The 21,120-nt window shown below is 39.3% G+C and overlaps 1 protein-coding gene across 1 annotated transcript in view; it reads right to left on the bottom strand.

Moving 5' to 3' along the window:
* Positions 1-127: 127 nt before the first annotated feature.
* LOC5569712 (maternal protein tudor) overlaps positions 128-21,120 on the bottom strand; it is a 72,852-nt gene continuing 51,859 nt past the window's right edge. Inside the window, exon 8 of the mRNA XM_021848178.1 lies at positions 128-3,352. Coding sequence (XP_021703870.1) covers positions 856-3,352 — 2,497 coding nt within the window. The 3' untranslated portion in view covers positions 128-855. The remainder of the gene's footprint in view (positions 3,353-21,120) is intronic.

The raw sequence follows: 21,120 nt of genomic DNA, 5'->3' as shown, positions 1-21,120 counted from the left end.
GAGCGTACTTTGATGACTTCTCCAGGGAGCGGGCCATTTAGCATAACCGAAAGATGCCTGTTCTTGAGTAATTCTTGAGTATGGATTTGTTCTTCATAATTGTAATAATGTAACACGCGAATTGTTGTTTGATTACAAAAACATGATATAATTTATTACTCCTCTTCGTGCTCGTTCGCTTTAAATAAGTCCATTTCTCCTAGTGACTATTAAATACAATAAATATGTTTTGTTTCGATTAAGAGGACTGTTTATTTAACAGATAAGGTGTATTATGCATTGCATGTTAGTTTCCATTACATAAAAAACCATCTTTGTATTGCTTGTCTGAGTTTTCGTTTTGTCTACTTTACTAATGGAAGAGGAAATCATATTACTCTTTCTATAATTCTTCAGGTAGTCCCGATGAAGACATCTAACATTATTTGCTAGGGGCTAGGAAATCATAAGATCAGTTCGGTTAACACTGGTGTTTGTTTGAGAGTATATTTAATAAGTAAGGCCTCTTGTGAGTGTTTTTTGCTTCACAAAGCTAAGGCTGGTTCGTGTTCCTATTTTATTTTTTTTTATTTGGACGTCTTTCGATACATTTTGTGTATTTTGTATGTGTGTGAGTAATTAGAAATGGTTAACAAATTGAGTGCTGATTAAAACCGGAAATAAAAACTATTCAAGTGTGAAAATAAAAGATGACAAACTTAATGAAAACAACCAATTCAAAAAACAGGGTGAAGCAACATAATCGTTCGTTACTTATTGGCTAACAAAATTCGATAAATAATAGTTTTTTTTTGGGTTTTTTCGTTAATAACTTTTTCTGTTTGGTCAACAATCTCTGGTAAATGTTTGGTTCGCTTACTGGTCAAAGTCCAGGTCGCTTTTCGCGCGGTAGAAGGCCTGCTTCGGTTTAGCGCGTTGGGACGTTTTGATTAGGTCGGAAGGCGCTGGCGGAGGAAGGGCTGCCGCTACCGTTGGCATTGCAAAGCTATCGCTGTCTCCTTCCTGCAGTTCCAGCAAGTCCTCCACATTTCGGCCGTCTTCGGTGAAAAGGCGTACGATATTCGGCTCAACGTCGTTGCGTACAATTTCGAAGGAGAATGGTGTCCGGCCGGAATCTACCAGTTCTAGGAAACGCTTCTGGACCACTTTCAGCACTTCACCATTTTCCGGCGAGTAAGTTTCGAGACAGCATCGTTTGGCCAGGCTGGGCATTTCTTTGCTGCCGTCGGGCATCTGTCGGAGATCGGTGGAGAACCCATCAGAACCGTGGTCCAGCAAATGGACCTTGTACTGGTGGTTTTCTTTCGAAATGACCTGAGCTCGATGGAACTTGTCGTAGGATTTGGAATAGGCCAAACAGAGCATTCCTTCCGAAACGTCGTCCCCCATGAGGCGTTCGCTTTGAGCTGCCTTGATCATCAGAAGTTCTTCCATGTTTTTGAGCGCATCATGAGAGTTTTTAAACTGAATGTAGAAATCTGCCGGTGAGTTCACATGGCTGACGTGGACGAATCCCTCCTGAGGGAAGCTGTTGTCGACTGTTTTCTCTTCGTTCAGGTAGAAGCTGGAGTTCATAACATTGGCCGCACCCTTCTCGCACAGGTCCAACAGCTGATCATTGATATTCTGGTCTCCGAGGAACAGTTCAACAGTGGCCGCTAGTCCGGGGTTGTGCAGCTTAACCGTGAAGACAGTCTCACCCATTGCAGCGATTTCCTTGAACTTGATTTCGGCTTCGTCCGACCAGCTCTTGACACCGTCCGGCAGTCTGAGGATACATTTGGTGCAGAGGGGAGGCAGTTCAGCGATAGAGGCCTCCAGTTCTCGAACGTTGGTGACGACCGATGTATTTCCATAGTCAATGAAGAAAACCTCAAACGATGGACCGTCCAGGACCTGGAGGATCTTGGCGCGATACCAGAGATTATCATCCGGGAACTCGGCAACGTAGATCGAGCCGACGGCTGGGTTTTGAACACAAGCGAACTCTTCGAACTTGGCCATGTAGTCTGCCATCACGTCCAGGGGATTAATGTCCCGTTCGAGCTGCAGGTAGAACTCCTGAATCGATTCAATATGACTGGTGAAGCAGCGTTGCTCCGACGGAACATATTGCATTCGCTCGGCTAGATTTTTCGCAATCAGTTCCTCCGCAAGATCCCGATCGTTACATTTCAGATTGATGTAGTTGATTCCGCGGCATTCAACTAAAAACTGCACATCTACGTACTCTAGATCGCGCAAAATGCTGCTGGCCTCTTCGCTCCATCCCTTTCCAGCAGCAGGCCCCACCAACAACGAACACTGCTTGGCGTAGACTTTAAACTTCATCAGACTATCGTTAACGTCCTTCAGTTCATGTTTCTTATTGCTAGTTATCACATCGGTATTGCCATAGTCTACAAACTGGATAATCAAATCATCGTGGCTGTCGATGATCTTCGCCCGGTACCACATATCATCCGCCGAGTAAGGAGCAATGCAGTACCTGTCTACCGAGAAGTCCTTCAATCCAGGTAGGGCTTGTGAAATTATCTGTAAGTTCTCTTGCAACTGGTCCAAATCATCCAGATCCGCTTTCATCTGAATGAACAACTGATTCGGGTTGTCCACATGGCTCACAAAGCCTTCCAACTTTTGGTACTTCTGCTCCCCCTCCTTGTCGGCCTCCTCCGGTTTATCCGCCGAGCCCATCTCCATACTTTCATTCAGCACCGCCGTCTTCCGGTTGACAATTTCCTCATGGTCCAGATCCTTCACCAGCTGCTTGTCCTTCAACGCTTGCACGATGCTGTAATCGTTGTGCGCAATGTCCACGATCCAGATGTCGTTCCGGAAGTCCAACACCTTCAGCTCCATCTCGAACTGCCCCGTCAGATTGGCGATCTCCACCTTGAGCTTATCGTCCTCGCCTTCGTTCAAGCAGGCCATCGGCAGGTAAACCTTATGGGCGAATGCACTGTACTCTTGGAACTGCGCTTCCAAAACTTTCAGATCCTCGTGTTTGACCCTCTCCCGGTTACCGTAGTCCACAAACAACACCTCAATGTTATCGATCTCCTGTAGGCAAGTTATCTTCGACCGGTACCAATTGCCGTCGCTCGACTTGGAAGCGCACAGCTCGTTCATCTGCAGATTCGTGATGACGGTTCCGCTCTTTTCGTAGTAATCGAACATGTCGTCCAGCAGCTTTCCCACTTCATCGGCCCACTTGGTGTTCTGGACGTAGACACAGTTCACTTCGTAAACGTACGGCACTGTGACGGTGAACTTGCTCTGCAGGATGGGCATGTCGACGATGGTAGGTACCGCTTGGTTGGACAGCGGTGGGATCAGCAGCGTCAGTATCAACCTACGAAAAAAAAAAATCAAGGGAATGAATAATAATTGATGAAATTTAACATTCGTCTGTTTCTGTTCGTCAGCCATATTGCAATGAAACTTTGTCAAATTTTCAGGGTCGATCCAGAAATTCTTCTAGTTTTTCAACTTACGATAGTTCCGGATTTATGGCTAGGAGACCCTTCCTAAAGATTAAATAATCAAACCCAAATACAACTTGCGACACATCAAACATAGTGATTTTGAAAATGAAGTTCTAAAGAAGAATGGTTAACAGCTTTTGAATGACCACATGACAGGTTGTTCCGGATACCCGGTTTTCTTGAAGGAAGTAGATGCTAGGGGCCCCTTGGGTAATATGCACTGTCATTTACTTTATAATACTTGGAATTCTTGAAATTATACACTTAAGATTGTAATCATTTGTTGGTTCCTTGTGCAATTTTCGATTATTCTGGTCAATCACGTAGTAGCAACTACGAATTCTAGATCATCAATGCTCATGCTTACGAAAATAAGAAATATAAAAACTCTCTGGTCTGAAAAAAGGGTCCAAGCAGGATCTATAAGAAGATCCAACAACATCGCAGCAAACAAAAATAAAACTATCAAGAACCGTACTGTAAGGGAACGTAAAAGCCCTCTTATATCAATTTGTCGAATGGTCGGACAAAAGGAGTATCCCTACACTCAAAAAAATCCAAACGTCATTGCTACGTGAAAAATCACGTAGATCATTCCAAATTCATGTTACCTCCACTTCACCTGACTAAGATAAAGATCACCTAACTATTCATAACCACCAAATAGTGACTCGGTAATGTTTACTGATAGCGATAGGTACGCTTACGTGGAATTCACGTAGGTGCCTGAGTTCATTTTAACATTTGCATAGTGTACGTACATTCGATGTTGAGCTCAAATCCTAAGATGGCGCCCGCTTGATTTTTTAAGAACTTCAGAAGCTGCTGCTGCTTTAAACACTGTGTAAGATTGATTTCAAGGTAAATATGCTTTGAATACCGAAGAATCCCTGCATCACTTCATATTTTATACGTGATTTATAACCTCTATCAATTATAGCACGCAAAGGCTACAACAAGGCAGACCAAACTCACGAAATTGGGGAAACATGATTCAAAATGCTCAGATTGACAATAAAAATATCACAATATTTTAAGTTTGTTTACATTGGGAATTAGTTTTCTTCCAAAGCCTATTAGAAATAAGATTGGTCTTTATTACTGTTAAATTTAATGCAAAACCATCTAGGTCCTATTGAAACGCTTCGTAAAGGCTACCGGAAAATCCACGTAGCTCTTACGTTTAGCAACGGTAGAATGGACGAAGTTCAAAAGTTCATGCGTTCATCAGGGTGTCTACTCGTTTACCGAAATGAAATTCCCTGATATTTCCAGGTTTTTTCCAGGTTTTATAAATTAGTTCCAGGTTCAACAAATACTCTAATTTTATATGACCAAAACAAACTAATGACAATTTTAAAAAGTGTTTTAAAGTGTATTCACTCTTCTAGACATTATAAAAGAATGTGCTAACAATATTAAAGCCTAATTCGAATATTCATGTGAATTGTAATAAATAATGATGGTGTTTTTTTTTATTTTGTTTGTAAAAGTTCTGTCTATCATCGTGTTTAGAAAACGGATAATAAAGTTCCCGTGTTATCGAATCTGACCAGTATATCATTTACAAATGTGGTAATTTAGGTAAATGATTAGTTGATTGCATTTCATTCGAAAACTTTCAAGAGCTCTGAATGAATCATGATTGTAAAAAAAATAATTCGAAGTTGTTTAAATTCCAGATAACTTATCCGGAATCGGTTTTTCCGAAATTGAATATTTTCCAATAATTTTAGAATTTGTTCATGAAGCATGGCTGGTAGGGACTGAGTGTTTTGAAAATAGAAAATTCAGAAACCTCTTGCTTGAAAAAAGAGACCTAACAGTAATCAAAAAACAAATCGAACCCAACGGGAACCAGGAGAAAAGAGTTTGATTTTTTGTGGAATCAGACCTGATATTTCTCTGAGAATAATTTTTTGTTTGAACTTCCTTGAGATATTACGACAAATAATAGTGTTTGTATTACTGCTTTTTCAATGTTTTTTCCAAAGAATTTCATCAGAAATAATCTCAGGTATTTGGCCAAACATCCAGATATAACTCTGAAGATTTCTTCAAATTAGATAAATGGACACATATTTTAATTTGTGAGATTTGATTTTTTCTCCAGGAGTTCATTTAGTAATTATTTCCCATAAAATCACATCAAGAATTTTCCTAAAGTATTTCGCTAAGAATTTTATTTTGGATATCTTAAATAACAACCTGAATTTTTCCAAAAAAAATCACAGGAATTACCTCGAAGATTTCATCAGGATTTACTTCATATATAATTTCAGATATTTTTCAAGAAAACCTCTAGTCCTCAAGGTTTTTTTTCGGCGATTTTCCCATCAGTTTCCTAGAACATCGTCCAAGGCTCCCGTTTTAAACATGTTGCAATATACAACCTGAAATGCCTTCAGGGATTTCTCAGGATTTCCTACATAATTGTCCTTCAGAATTTCTTTAAGATTTTGACTACGAATTTCTCTAAGGATATATTGAGAAATTACTCCAGAGAAAGCTTCTAAGATTTCTTTGGAAAGTACAGTAACAAGAAATCCAGGAAATTCTAGTATCAGTAACTCCTTCTGTAAAATTAAGAAATTTCTCAATGAAGTTTTCACAGATTTTACCCAGTATTCTTCCATAAGTTTTTCGTGATGAATTTCCAAAGCAAATATTAGAGTAACCTCTAAAAAAAACTTGTGCAAGTTCTTAAGTCATTCTTGATAAATAGGAATTTTTAGAGAAACTCTTGACAAAACTTAAGAGTAATTGCTAAAATTATTGAAAAAAAAAACAGATCAATATTGAATCTCTGTGAAGCAACTCCTTGAAGAACGAAATCGCTAAGAAATTGGTAGGAATGATCGAAGGATTTCTTGGAAAAATAGTTGTAGTAGTAACTAATGTGGAATCTTAGATGAACTTTTGAGAATTCTATGGTATTTTTTTATTTGATTCATTGAGGAATGTTTGGGACAACTGTAATCCTTGGTTGAAATGCAGAGGAAATTCCAAAAGTAAATAATAGAGAAACTGAACCACGAAACACAGGTCGAATATGAAATGTTCCTAATAGATTTTCTTATTAATTACTCGAGGAATTTATGTAACAATTCTTTGGAGTGAATGTGGACATAATGGCGTAGAAATTCTTAAAAAAATGCCTGAAAGCTTATGAATTAACCTCTGCGGGCTTCTTGGAAGATATTCTGTGGGAATCTTTGGAAGATCTGATAGAGTTACAGCTGGAAAATTCAGAATTAGTGAAAAATATCTCGAGGAAGTCCTAGAATAGTCTTTGGAAAAAAATTAAAGTAACCCATAAGGAAATGACTGGAGGTAGTATTATTGAAGTGCTCAAGGATGTCCTGAACCAAATACTGGTGACATTCCCTTAAGCATCCTTTGACAAATTGCTGTATTTGTTTATTTGTTTATACTACATCAACAGGCAAGTAGTAGCCCCAATGATGTCTTAAAATATAAGTATATGCTAACATTAACAACAAAGTACAGTGACGTCAAAAACAATAAGAATGAATTTAAAAACAAATATAGTCAGGCGATAAAACTTAAACTAAACACTTAGACTAATTATTTCGTTCAGCGAAAAACAATGAAAATCTTCGACGGAGCGTCTCTCGGGTAATGTTGAAATCAAACAATGAAGATACTCTGTTGAAAACTCGCTGTAGTCCACTAAGAGCACCGTGAAGTCCATAATTTGTACGAAATAGAGGCAGTCTTAGCATGATGTTGTTGCGAAGCGAGCGTGGTCGGACGTTCAAATTAATTTGTTCCAGAATAGTTCCACAGTCGATGCGTCCCTGCAACACATCCGCAATAGTCAAAGCTCTTATGACATCCCTTCTACAGCGAAGAAGGTCCAAGTCTATTAGCTGACAACGACTTTCGTAGCTCGGCAGGCGAAACGGATCTCTCCACGGTAACTTGCGAAGTGCGAATCGAAGAAATCTTCGCTGGACAGATTCGATCCTTTCCGCTCCATTGTTGTAAGCGGGGCTCCAAACCGCAGCGCCGTATTCCAGCGTGGAGCGCACAAGAGAGCAATAAAGCGATTTCAGGCTGTATACATCTGAGAAATTCTTGGCGATTCTGAAGATGAAACCGAGAGTTGTCGAAGCTTTGCTGACCGTGTACGAAATATGTTGTTTGAATGATAACTGTGAATCAAGGAAAACACCTAGGTCCTTGATGTGATCCACACGTTCGAGATTCGTTCCGAGCAAACTATAAGGGAACGCTATTGATCGCTTTTTCCTGGAAAACGTTATGATGGAGCACTTTGTTGGATTCACCACCATACCATTTAGAGAGCACCAGCTTGCAAACAAGTCAAGTTGTTGTTGCAGGTACAAACAATCAGCAGTTGAGCGTATTCGTAAGAACAATTTCAGATCATCCGCGTAAGATAACCGAGGGGCTTTTAATACGTAAAGAACGTCATTGAAATAAAGCAAGAAAATCACTGGACCCAGGTGACTTCCTTGTGGTATGCCGGAAGTAGCATGAAAGCTGTCGGAGCTGCAGTCCCCTATCACGACTTTTAACTGACGATCGGTGAGATACGATCTGAACCAGCGCAGGAAGTTACCGCAGATGCCGAACCTGTCGAGCTTTGCAATGGCGATGTTGTGGTCCAACTTGTCGAAAGCAGCGGACAGATCGGTATAGATTGCATCAGTTTGAACTCTATCGACCATACTATCAGTTATGTACGATGTGAAGCATAGTAGATTAGTAGTGGTCGAGCGACCAGTGATGAAGCCGTGTTGATCGTTGTCTAGCTGATGTTTGCAGTGTGATAGCAATGGTTCAGTAACAACGAGTTCGAAAAGCTTCGAAACTGAGCTCAGAGATGTGATGCCACGATAATTATCTACGTCACGTTTTCTCCCTTTCTTATGCACTGGAAACATGTTTGCTACTTTCCAGCATGACGGAAAGATTCCGGTGGAAAGTGATAGACGAAATAAACTGTGCAACGGAGTAATCAGACTGTCGATATGCTTCTTGAGGACTACTGACGGAATTCCATCTGTTCCAGGGTTATACGACGACTTGAGTTGCAATGCGGCCCTTGAAATGGCATTATGGTCAACATCGAAATTGTCCAGCGTTTGTCCGTTTAGAGGAGCATTGTTGGCTGCTAGGATGACTTGTTCATTACTTATTTGAACGTCGCTGAATACGCTGGCAAATTTGGAAGAAAACAACTGGCATATCTCCTGGAGGCACGTTGCGGTTCTACCATTCCATTCCATCGAGGATGGAAGACCAGACTCCTTACGCTGCTCATTCACGTATTTCCAGAAAGACTTTGGATGGCGTTTAAGTTTCTGCTCAATGCTTCGCTGATACTGCTGGAAACAATGACGACTGACTCGCTGATACTCGTAGTTCGACCTTAGATAGTGACAGCGCGATGAAGGTGTTCGGTACTTAGTGAACTTCCTTAGAGCCGCTCGCTTGACCGACTTCAACTTCCGCAGTTCACTGGTTTGCCAAGGAGGTCGGGAGGCATAGTGGTGTGCTCTTTTCGGAACGTGCCTGTCAATGATGTATGACAATACATGTGCAAAAGTTTGCGCAGCTACTTCGATGTCGTTGTGATCAAGAATGCTCTCCCAGTGGATGGTGGCTAACACATCTGCGATGCTACGATGATCAGCTTTCGCGTAATCGTACGACACGGTAGCGGGGCGGTTGTTAAAATCGTGAAAGTGGTTATTATCAACGGTGATGATCAACGGAGGATGATGAGGGACTACTTTCACCAGCTCGCAAGGTGCCGCCTCAATTATTGGAGCTTTATCTTGCAAGCAAACGAAGCAAAGATCCAAACTTCGATTGTTTTCGTTGACGATATGGTTGATTTGTGCCAACGTGGCAGTGCTGTAATTATCGAGGAGATTAGCTGCGCAAGCATGCAGTGACGATCGTACAGGATCCGGATAGAGGAAGCCGTTGTCCGAGCGTTTCCACGAAATGCCAGTTAGATTGAAATCACCCAGAATGAAGATGTCGTCAACAGGATTAGCAGTTTCCATTATAGTAAAAACTGAGTCGCAATGTGCTTGTATTAGCTCGTTATCGCGAACTCGGTCAGGCGCGATGTACAAGGCACACAAGAATAAGGTACGATCACCTAGCTCGACGGATACCCAAACTTGTTCCAGGCAACTCCACAGATCCTTTTCAACTGCCTTTGCTTTTAAACCGTGACGAACAGCCACAAGTACTCCACCTCCTGTAGATTTTCTGCTATTGCTAGGATTTCGATCGCAACGGAACACTTCATAATCGATCCCAAGCACCTGACTGGACAGCGTTCGAGAGTCAAGCCACGTTTCGGTTAGAACGATGATATCGTAGCACGTATCCGATACAGCCAAGCGGTAGTCGTCAACACATGAGTTCATCCCGCCAACGTTCTGGTAATACATTAGTATATCTTGGTTGCGCTGCACTGCTGGGACGCCGATATGTCTGGAAGGCATTTGTGCATCAGGCAAAGACTGAGGATTCACAATACTAAAATACTCGCCGTTGTTAGGTTGTTGGAAGACCCTCTCTCCACTTCCGACAGCAGGGCCGGAACGACTATGATGAACGAAGGCAGCAGGAGGCACGACTGCGTCGGAGGGATTGAGGACTTCCATAGGGCTTTCTAAGGTGCGTTCCGGGTTTCCAGTAAGCGTATCCAAAGTGCTGAAATACGGATCGGCATCAGGGTTCGAAGAAGCGACAACTTGATGTAACAACTTGCCTGACAAAGGAGTCTGGAAGATCTCTGAACCACATCTAGCATCAGGACCAGGACGACTGTGATGAACGCTGGCTGGAAAAGGCACGACTGAGCTAGAGGATCCAGAGACTTCCAAAGTGCAATCTGCAGTGCGTCCTGGTAGTACAGTAGATGGATAAATGCGTTTTCCTTGGAGTCTTGGAGGCCTCGGTGTTAGTTGAACATTGATTGTTTCAAGCTGAGATTGTCTAATGGTGAGTACTCCAATGTCGTTGCTGTTATGCTGGACAGCATTAGAAGGAGTGCTGGAATACGGAGGCTGATCAGGCGAAGAATTGGAACTAATGGATATGTACTTGCCTGAGAAAGAAGGTTGGGAGACCCTGTCACCAGTCTCGACAACAGGTCCAGAACGACTTCGATGACAGGAACCAGCATGCGCGACTGTGTCGAGTGGATCGAGGGCTCCCTTAAGGCGGCAGGCAAAGCGTTCTGGATTACAGGAACTGTTGACACGTTCAATCACGTTGCTCCGATGCGCATTATTCGAAATTACCCGGCTAGATTGACTCCGGTTGAGGGAGTGGAAAACTGTGATGCTCCCAATTCGGGCGACACCATAACTGTCGGCGTATTCAATCGGGGTAACCAAAAGTTTTTTGCACTTAGATCTTCGAACTCGCGGAACAAAATTCCTTTTGGCCACGTGTCAGGGCTCAGTGCAGTCTGACGGAGTTTATGATCAATGCCAATCTTGTAGGAAATGAAGTTTAAGCGGCTAGCGTCAATTCCACGCTTTACGAGTGGAATCGCCTTGACAGGATCTTCACTCTCCAAACAGTCTTTAGCCAACTTTTCTATGTCTTCCGGTTTGACACTCGGATGGACACGAGAAAGATACAGCCAGAACAACTCAACCGGTTCGGAGACAGTAAGTATGCTGGCGGTAGTTGTTTCTTTTGTGCCACCTAGCAGCGGTTTTGAAGCAGTCGGGTTAAAGTTGATCTCTTCATCACGGCGTCTTTTTGAGGGCGGTTGTCGAGAAAACGAACCAGATTCACGCAAGAAGGCGGACGATGGAGTCATACGCTTAGACAACAGAGCAATTTGTTGGCCTTGTTTTGCAAGTTCTTTTCTAATCTCCGCGTGTACAGATTCTTGTTTTTCGGTAATGGATTGGAAAGGCTCACCGAACGAAGAGACGGCAGATTTAAATCTAGCGATTTTCATCAATTTCGCGCACTCGTCGCACATCCAAATCAGATTTGGGCTTTCATGAATGATTTTCACAAACGGTTTGTTGAGCTTCGTAACCGAGCACCTAATATGTACCATTCGTTCACAAAAAGCCATACAAGTAATAAACTCGTCATCGGATTTGACCGGCTTAGCACATTGATCACAAGCATCAGACATGGTTTGGAGTTACTGTCTGTTTGTCTGTGACTTTATTATTCTAGTAAAGTACGGTAGTCCAAAAAGTGCACAGAGAGACCAGTGGTGAAAACAAAGCGAAAGCAAAACAACTATCAACGGCGCGACGTGAGGCGATAATATTATCGAACTTTCCTTGGTTTTAACACAGGATATGTGGAATATATCAACTTGACGAAGAGCACGGCACAGTATTTTATGGCAGTAAACTAAACGCAGGTAAAAACGATATATATTTCACGGGAAACTGTTAAATTTCGGCGCGTGATAAAAAAACAAACTAGCACAAGCGGACGTTCAATGACGTTATTTTTTGCTGATAGAATTGGTAGAGGAATCTCTTGAAGAATTTCTGGAGAGAATCCTGTATTATATATTATATTATATAGTCCCTGAAAATATCCCAGATGAAATATCTGGAGAAAACACAAGGAAAATTATTGGAACATTTTCTCTAGAAATATGTGAAGAATTTCTGATAGAATTAGTTGAATAGTCTCGTAACAGGCTCTGAAAGTTTCTCGAGGCCTTATAGAATTTTGCATCAGAATTCACTACAAGCAAGATAGGGAAAAGAGATCCTTTAAAGACCATATTGGCTAAAATAGAGACCTTTCATTATAAATAGAGACTTATTAGAGATTTGAATAAAATAGAGACCAAATCTCTAAAAAGAAACCTGCCCCCAGCCCTAGATACGTCAATCCTATACTAATCCAATATACCTGAAGATATTTGATGTTTAGTAAGACGATTAAGTTCCATACCTGAAAAGATCCTCACTGAATAGGTTAAGTAACGTTATGATAGCGGCGCAGCCGATTTTTTTTTATTGAAGTAATGATAATCTCTGGATTTTGACGCAAAATTCCTTTGTAGTGAACATATTCTACCATGAGTTACTACCCCAAAATATTTTCCCTGATTGTAATTTAAATTCCCTGAGAATTCCAGGTTTTTTCCAGGTTGAATAAAATTCCCTGATAATTCCAGGTTTTCCAGGTTTTTCCAGGTAGTAGACACCCTGGTTCATTCTAGGCTACTTATGATTAACGTAAGAGCTACGTGGAAAGTGCGATGGAAAAAAATCACGTATGTTTTCACGTAACAATGACGTTTGGATTATTTTGAGTGTAGCAGAAAAGTAGAAAAAAAAATGGCACCCCTCGAATTCCGCCAGCTCATGAGTTATAAGTTTTTCGCGATCGCGGGCGCACCAGAGGCCATTATTTTGTATTTTTCGCAATCGTATCAAATAAATATGTAAAACAGATAAAGTGTGTTTGGTTGTTACACGTACGATAAGAGTTCGATCCATCCTAGAATCTGACCTGACATTTGTCTGATTTGTTGTCCATTGGAAAGAAAACTGTGTCATTTTTGCTAATGTACGATTCTAAATAGAAGAGCAATTCTCGCTGAAACCAGGCCGCTATCGGCACCCATCGTTAGAATTCCAATTTTATGTCACTGATCGCTAGTTTTCGATAAAACTTAAGGGTGGTCCTTTCTGTTTTCTCAAATTGGTGGACCCCTCGTACGCCAGCTAGCTGAACAGTTTGCGAAATAGCACATTTTTAGATAAATCTTGGGTATTTCTTCACGGGATATGTCTCATATTTCGCTTGAAACACATAGCAAACTTAGTGGCATCGTATAGTGAAAGGATATAGCTTTCATTTAAACTTGAAAAAATTTTGGCGGCCATTTTGAATTTGGCCGCCATCTTGAAATTTGTTAGAAAAATCGATTTTCCACCATTAGCGCACCGCTAGAAAGCTGAGGAAAAATTGTGTAAGATAGGCTACAGAAACAAGGTGAGCAATGGTATTTACCCTATCAAATGAACGATTTTCTAAATCATGTTATACGATTTTGACGTATATGGCGAGTGCAATCAATACAAACATCATTTGTTGTACAACAGAGAAACAAGTTTTCAACCTTTAGTGTTTTATTCGAGTCGAGTAAAGAATAAGAATATTATTTTTAGTGAAAAAATCTGGCGGCCATCTTGGATTTTGACGCCATCTTGATTTTAGGTAGTAGAATTAATTTTTCACCTTGATAGCACTCAGCATGTCGAATTTAGAGACTATCAATAAAAACAAGGTTACGTATTCTCTTCTTATTATTATTCTTCATTTTACTGACGCTACGCCCCTACTGGAATCGAGCCTGATACTCAGCTTTATTAGTTATAAATCCAGGTTAATAAACAGGAATTTTCTTTTTAATGCGATTTCTGACAACAGAATAATTCTTCGACATATCTTTGAATTCAGTAATAATGAATAAATAAATTCAATAAATGAAAACCGTCAAAAAACATTGATTGTATTAAACAGACATTTTTTTACCCTATGCATTGTTGTTCATTGTATGAAGTTTATAGATTGCGTGTCGGGACATTAGTAAGCCTTGTGGTAATATCTGTAGTTCTAACGTAAAACATTGACCAAAGTGCATTAATCTATCTATATAAATAAAAATGGAATGATGTTTGTATGTCACGAAATGGCTCACGAACGGGGCAACGGATTTAAATGATTCTTTCTCCATTTTGTTCGTCAAGGGTTCCGACGTGTTTGTGTGTATAAAAGTTCCAGGTTGTTCACCGGGAAAGTAGGAAAAACGGTACTGAACGGAACTGTCATTTTGTATGGGACGATTCTTAGCGGTTTTCAGCGGCCTACTTGATGGCGAGACGAAGTTTGCCGGGACCACTAGTTTATAATGAAAGTCTTAAATTTTGAAGCAAAAAACATCCTTGATTTTCTAAGTCATAAAGTATCGTTTTTAGTACCGCCCAACATGCATGTGAAAAATAGCGAAATTGAATGATGAGAAGCAGGTTTTGTTCTAATGTGGACGTAATGCCGAAACGCAGGTGTATCATTTTGAGGTTAGAAAAACTGGCAGCCATCTTGGCTTTCGACGCCATCTTGGTTTTTAACAGTTGCATGATTTTTTACCATCTCAGTGCTCATCATGTTGAAATATAAGGCCTCCTCTAAAAAAAAAACAATCAGATTCTATCTTTCTTATCTTATCTCAGCTGTTCAACTGATTGTTCATTTGTATCAATGGTTTTAGACCAAATTAAATGAAAGAAATAATGTTATTGACGGATTTCACGCCAACTCGACACGCGCTTGGCAGCACCCCTTCAGAATTCAATGAAACTTTCTGGATGTCAAAAGTATGTAAAACTAAGATACTTTGCATATTTTGTTTTTTTTCAAAATCGATCTAGACTAACATTTGGAAAGGGTCAAAGTTTTTTTTTACTTTTTTTATAGACCCGTATAACTCGAAAACGGTAAAACCTACAAAAAAGTGTTGTATGGGGGACTGTCGTGAAATTTCTTGAAGTTTTAGAGAAAAATATTGAAAAAATAAAAACACATTTTCTACACTGAAAAAAAAATATTCAAAACTTTAAAGTCGATTTAAAAAAAAACGGCCACATCAGATTTTGATCATCCTTAAGCAAAAAGTTTGGTAATTAAATTTAATAAAAGTCGTCCATACTTTGCAAATTGGGCATATTTTAGAGAAAAAAGTTTTTCTAACATCGAATTTTTTAAGTCCCAAAGTTTTTTTTTACTTTTTGTATAGACCCGTATAACTCGAAAACCGTAAGACCTACGAAAAAGTGTTGTATGAGGAACTGTCGTGAAATTCCCTGAAGTTTTAGAGAAAAATATTGAAAAAATAAAAACACATTTTCTACACTGAAAAAAAATATATTCAAAACTTTAAAGTCGATTTAAAAAAAACGGCCATTTCAGATTTTGATCATCCTTAAGCAAAAAGTTTTGTAATTAAATTTACTAAAAGTCGTCCATACATTGCAAATTGGACATATTTTAGGGAAAAAAGTTTTTCTAACATCGAATTTTTAAGTCCCAAAGTTTTTTTTTTACTCTTTTCTATAAACCGCAAACCGCTTAAGCAAAAAGTTTTGTAATTAAATTTACTAAAAGTCGTCCATACATTGCAAATTGGACATATTTTAGGGAAAAAAGTTTTTCTAACATCGAATTTTTAAGTCCCAAAGTTTTTTTTTTACTCTTTTCTATAAACCCGTATAACTCGAAAACCGTAAGACCTACAAAAAAGTGTTGTATGGGGGACTGTCGTGAAATTTCCTGAAGTTTTAGAACAAAATATTGAAAAAATAAAAACACATTTTCTATACTGAAAAAAAAAATATTCAAAACTTTTAAGTCGATTTAAGATTAATTGAATTTAATTTAAAAACTGTATAATTCCGTTTTATTTCTATTAACTACTCCCAATAAAACAAATATAATCTTCTTTGTGATTAAAACTCATTTATCATTTGAAAATATGATCATACTAGACTATTTAAAGCGAAATAAAAATAAAATAAAAAAATCATTTCGGACTTTTTTTTTTTCAGTGTAGAAAATGTGTTTTTATTTTTTCAATATTTTTTACTAAAACGTCAAGAACTTTCACGACAGTCCCCCATACAACACTTTTTTGTAGGTCTTACCGTTTTCGAGTTATACGGGTTTATCTTCTTCTTCTTTCTGGCGTTACGTCCCCACTGGGACAAAGCCTGCTTCTCAGCTTAGTGTTCTTATGAGCACTTCCACAGTTATTAACTGAGAGCTCACTATGCCAATGCACATTGGTCCCAAAGCCATATCTAGGAAGACAAAAATGATCACAGTTGCATCACTTACGTAACTGTAACGTAACGCTAACGCTCATTGAAATGAAGTCTCATGAAATCGTCGTTCGCTACCAATCAGAACATAATTGGAAGCGAACAATGCTTTGTGGAGACACAAAGTTTCGGATTCCTATCTTCGTGGATTGTGACGCGGTGACGGTTCGAGTCCATGACCTCCCACCGTCAATGAGCCACGTCGAAATCGCCGATCATATGCTGAAGTATGGTGAGGTGATTTCCATCAGGAATGAAAAGTGGAAGCACTATTTTCCCGGACTATCAAATGGAGTGCGAGTCTTGAGGATGAATTTACTTCGCCATGTTCCTTCAGTCATTACCATTGGAAATGAGACAACAATGGTGTCTTACATCAACCAGCCAAAATCCTGCCACTCATGCGGCCAAACGCCTCATCCCGGCAGGAAATGTCCGGTTTCCACAACAGCAACATCACCAATAACATTCCAAACCAACAACACACCAGCAACATCATCGAAATCTTCCGACGGGTTGTTTACGCAGGATGATTTCCCACCGATAAACGATGATCGGCAAACGTCACCAACTCTTGTTGACGTGGACGGACCAGATGAAGAAAACCAAACGAACAACGACGAATGGACTGATGATGACAATACATCGAGCTCATCCACCGAGAACAATAAAACGACAAACAAGCGACGGCGATCGAGGCGGGCGAACAAAGTTTGTGGAACGAAAAAGACTTGTGCTGATCAGTGTTTCCCAAACACTGGTCTTACGGAAATCGGTTCATCTTCTGGTGAAAAAAGCATAATCTGATCATAGAGGTTCTGAACCTTTAGAAAACAGTAATCGGCTCTGTTAAGCTGGGTACGGCGTGTGAGCCTTTAAATAAACGAATTGAAAAAAAAAGACAAAAATGATTGCGCCTAAACCGTCAATTTTAGATATATGGTGTCTTCGGCAAAGTTTCTCCATATTTTTCAGACATTTTTTACAGAGATGTGAAATTAGGGTGGCCCACATGGTTTACGAGATAAGTACATAAACTTTTTTGCTGACGCATTTGGGACTACACAATGTTCTACATTGTTTTAGAACAACCGATTTGGAGCAACTTTGCCGAAGAACCCAAATTTCTATCTCTTATGGTTCGCGAGTTATGATTTTTTTTAACAAAAAAAGTTAGGGTGGTACTGAAAAATCACTTTTTTCTTTATAACTTTTTATACCATCATTTCTCGCAAAAACTTTGTTCCAAGCACTTTTAGAACTTTTGATTGCGCAACTTTTTGCCGAAGAAACTTCTGTTCTATCTCTAATGGTTACAGAGTTATCAGAAATTTTCTTCGAAAAAATGGTTGTTTTCAAATGCCGATATCTCCGAAAGGCGCACACGGATTTTCAATCTTTTGTCGGCATTATAAAGATTATTTCTTTCTCTGTTTATGGTGAAAAAACTGTGAGGACGTTTTTTGTTTGAAAAGATTGACAAAATTTTGAAAATAATATGTTTTTAAATGAAAATTGTCTATAACTTGAAAAATATTCGAGATAGCTCTTTGGTGCCTTCAGCAAAAATGTGCAAAATTAAATGTTCTGAAAGTGCTTCATACAAAGTATTCATAAAAAAAAATCATTGCTTTATTATATATTCATCATAAACCGAATTTTGTATGGTAAAGAAAGCAAAAAATAGAGATATTTGCTGGAACAACTGTATGTAACTGTATGTAAAGTCATTTAAAATTGAAAATATATGTAATGAATAAGATCGATCACAGTAAGCGAAATGTTTGGAGTTAGGGAAAGTTAGTTGCTGAAGCAGTTTTAACAGTGATCCTTGGATCATTAATACATAAACGGTGTCTTGTTATTTCACGCGACATAATGTTTGTCCAGCTAACCTATGCCGTGGTTGTTTATAAATTGCTGCCGCTTCGGCTTACTAAGCAGAAGGTCATGCGTTCAATACCGGTTCCGTTTATAATATTATCAACCCCAAACGATAACAAAACGTATACTTTGAAGAATTCCTTCAAATTACCAAAACCTTACTTCCCGAGATATCCTCCCATAGAAATATAGAAGTATCTGCAATTATTCTATCTGGGCATCCAACTTATCCCATTCAATTCAATCAAATCCAATAAATCTGTCACAACGAATTAGTCAGGGCAGCATTCGCCTGTTGAAGAATGCATGAATCTCGAACAAGAGCCAGATATAAATACCAAATATATGTCTAAGGTAACGAACCAGAAGGTAAATAATTTTCCTTATCTCAACTCCTTAGATTCCGCTTACTATGATCGATATCAATACATGTGTATTCAATTTTAAATGACATACATACAGTTATTGTCTGTTTCTTGGCAAACAAAATGCGCCGCCAACTTTTCAACAGACCGACGCAATTGTCGCTAGCAAACGAATCAAAGGAGGTGATTTTTTGTTATGTTGGTAAGACTGATGAAACGTCAAATTCACAGCTGGCGACGATTTTGGTGACGGTTTCATCGGCAACGATTAGAAATCGTCGCGTTCGATAAGGTGCGAAATTTACAATATTTCGATTGTTCTAGCAAATATCTCTTTTTTCGCTTTCTTTATCATATAAAATTCGGTTTATGATGAATATATGTGTAAGTGTTGATTTTTTATGAATACCTTGTATGAAGCACTATCAGAACTTTCAATTTTGCACATTTTTGCTGAAGGCACCAAAGAGCTATCTCGAATATTTTTCAAGTTATAGACAATTTTCATTTAAAAACATATTATTTTCAAAATTTTGTCAATCTTTTCAAACAAAAAACGTCCTCACAGTTTTTTCACCATAAACAGAGAAAGAAATAATCTTTCTAATGCCAACAAAAGATTGAAAATCCGTTTGCGCCTTTCGGAGATATCGGCATTTGAAAACAACCTTTTTTTCGAAGAAAATTTCTGATAACTCTGTAACCATAAGAGATAGAACAGAAGTTTCTTCGGCAAAAAGTTGCGCAATCAAAAGTTCTAAAAGTGCTTGGAACAAAGTTTTTGCGAGAAATGATGGTATAAAAAGTTATCAAGAAAAAACTGATTTTTTAGTACCACCCTAACTTTTTTTTGTTAAAAAACATCATAACTCGCGAACCATAAGAGATAGAAATTTGGGTTCTTCGGCAAAGTTGCCCCAAAACGGTTGTTCTAAAACATTGTAGAACGTTGTGTAGTCCTAAATGCGTCAGCAAAAAAGTTTATGTGCTGATCTCGTAAACCATGTGGGCCACCCTAATTTCACATCTCTGAAAAAAATGTCTGAAAAATATGGAGAAACTTTGCCGAAGACACCATATATCTAAAATTGACGGTTTATGCGCAATCATTTTTGTCTTCCTAGATATGGCTTTGGGACCAATGTGCAATGACCTTTTTTTTTGCATGCGTATATCGTGTGGCAGGTACGATGATACTCTATGCCCAGGGAAGTCGAGAAAATTTCCAACCCGAAAAGATCCTCGACCGGTGGGATTCGAACCCATGACCCTCAGCTTGGTCTTGCTGAATAGCTGCGCGTTTACCGCTACGGCTATCTGGGCCCGGGTTTATAAAAAAAGTAAAAATAAACTTTGACCCTTTCCAAATGTTAGTCTAGATAAATTTTGAAAAAACAAAGTATGTAAAGTATCTTAGTTTCACATAGTCTTCACACCCAGAAAGTTTCATTGAATTCTGAAGGGGTGCTGCCAATTCCTTTGTCGAGTTGGCGTGAAATCCGTCTATTTTACAACTCGAAGATATGCAGAAGAATCATTCAGGTAGCAAATAAGCGTTAAAAAATCCTATTGATGATGATGATGATGATATAGGCTGCCATCTATTGTAGCAAGGTATCCACCGGTAGCAATGGCCTATTCTAACAAAACAATTTGTTCAAGATTGTATGACTATTCGTATTCAATCATACTCCTGTCTGAAGGGCCAAAAACGAATGGCGGACCCGTAAGCAGAGACACTTACGCGAAACCCGCAAGGAAAAAGAATCTCCTTCCAAAAGTAAGTTCACACGAACAGTCGTACAATCAAGCCCTTGCTTGTCAGAAAGACCCAATAGATGGGAAGAAGAGCCCGCCCTTTTTCCACGAAATGTTAGCGATAGGAAGTTGACAGTTTCACTCTTCCTATCCATCTCGCTTCAATCGGGTGCCCTGATGGTCCCACCCAACCCAAAATGCATATAAAATTGGAAATATAATCAAATAACACAAGTCATCATGGAAAGATCTCACCGGTTTTTTTTTTTTATCGTTGTTGTATTTTGAAGCTGGTCGTCGCAACGATGTCGTCGAACTATTTCACCGTTAGCTATAAAGTATCATTTATTCGAAACTGTTCAAAAACCGAGAAAAAAAACAAACTTCCACTCCTCCGATAAAGCGATACGAAAATCAAATCCACTTGTTGGGCTTCTCAAACTGCACTGCTCGAAAACCGAAAAAAAAACTTCCATTTCGACGAACCGAAAGCCAAAAAAAAACACTTCTGCTATGCGAAGACTGTACCCGCTTGCTGGGCTTCTCCAAATGAAGATCAAACGGTAGAGTTGCCAAAATCGAACGGGCACCGTATTAAATTTGCAACACTCCAATTGAACACCACTGTACATGCCCAGTTTTCTAATCGTACCGTCATCTTGCTCATACCCGCTTCTCTTTCCCGCTTCCGAAAGATCACTTTAATCAGTTGGTGTGGGTAAGACTCGC

The sequence above is a fragment of the Aedes aegypti genome, chromosome 2, assembly GCF_002204515.2.
Source record: "Aedes aegypti strain LVP_AGWG chromosome 2, AaegL5.0 Primary Assembly, whole genome shotgun sequence".
Classification (NCBI taxonomy): domain Eukaryota; kingdom Metazoa; phylum Arthropoda; class Insecta; order Diptera; family Culicidae; genus Aedes; species Aedes aegypti.
The sequence above is the reverse complement of the archived record's forward strand: the minus strand, read 5'-3'. Positions and strand labels throughout refer to the sequence as shown.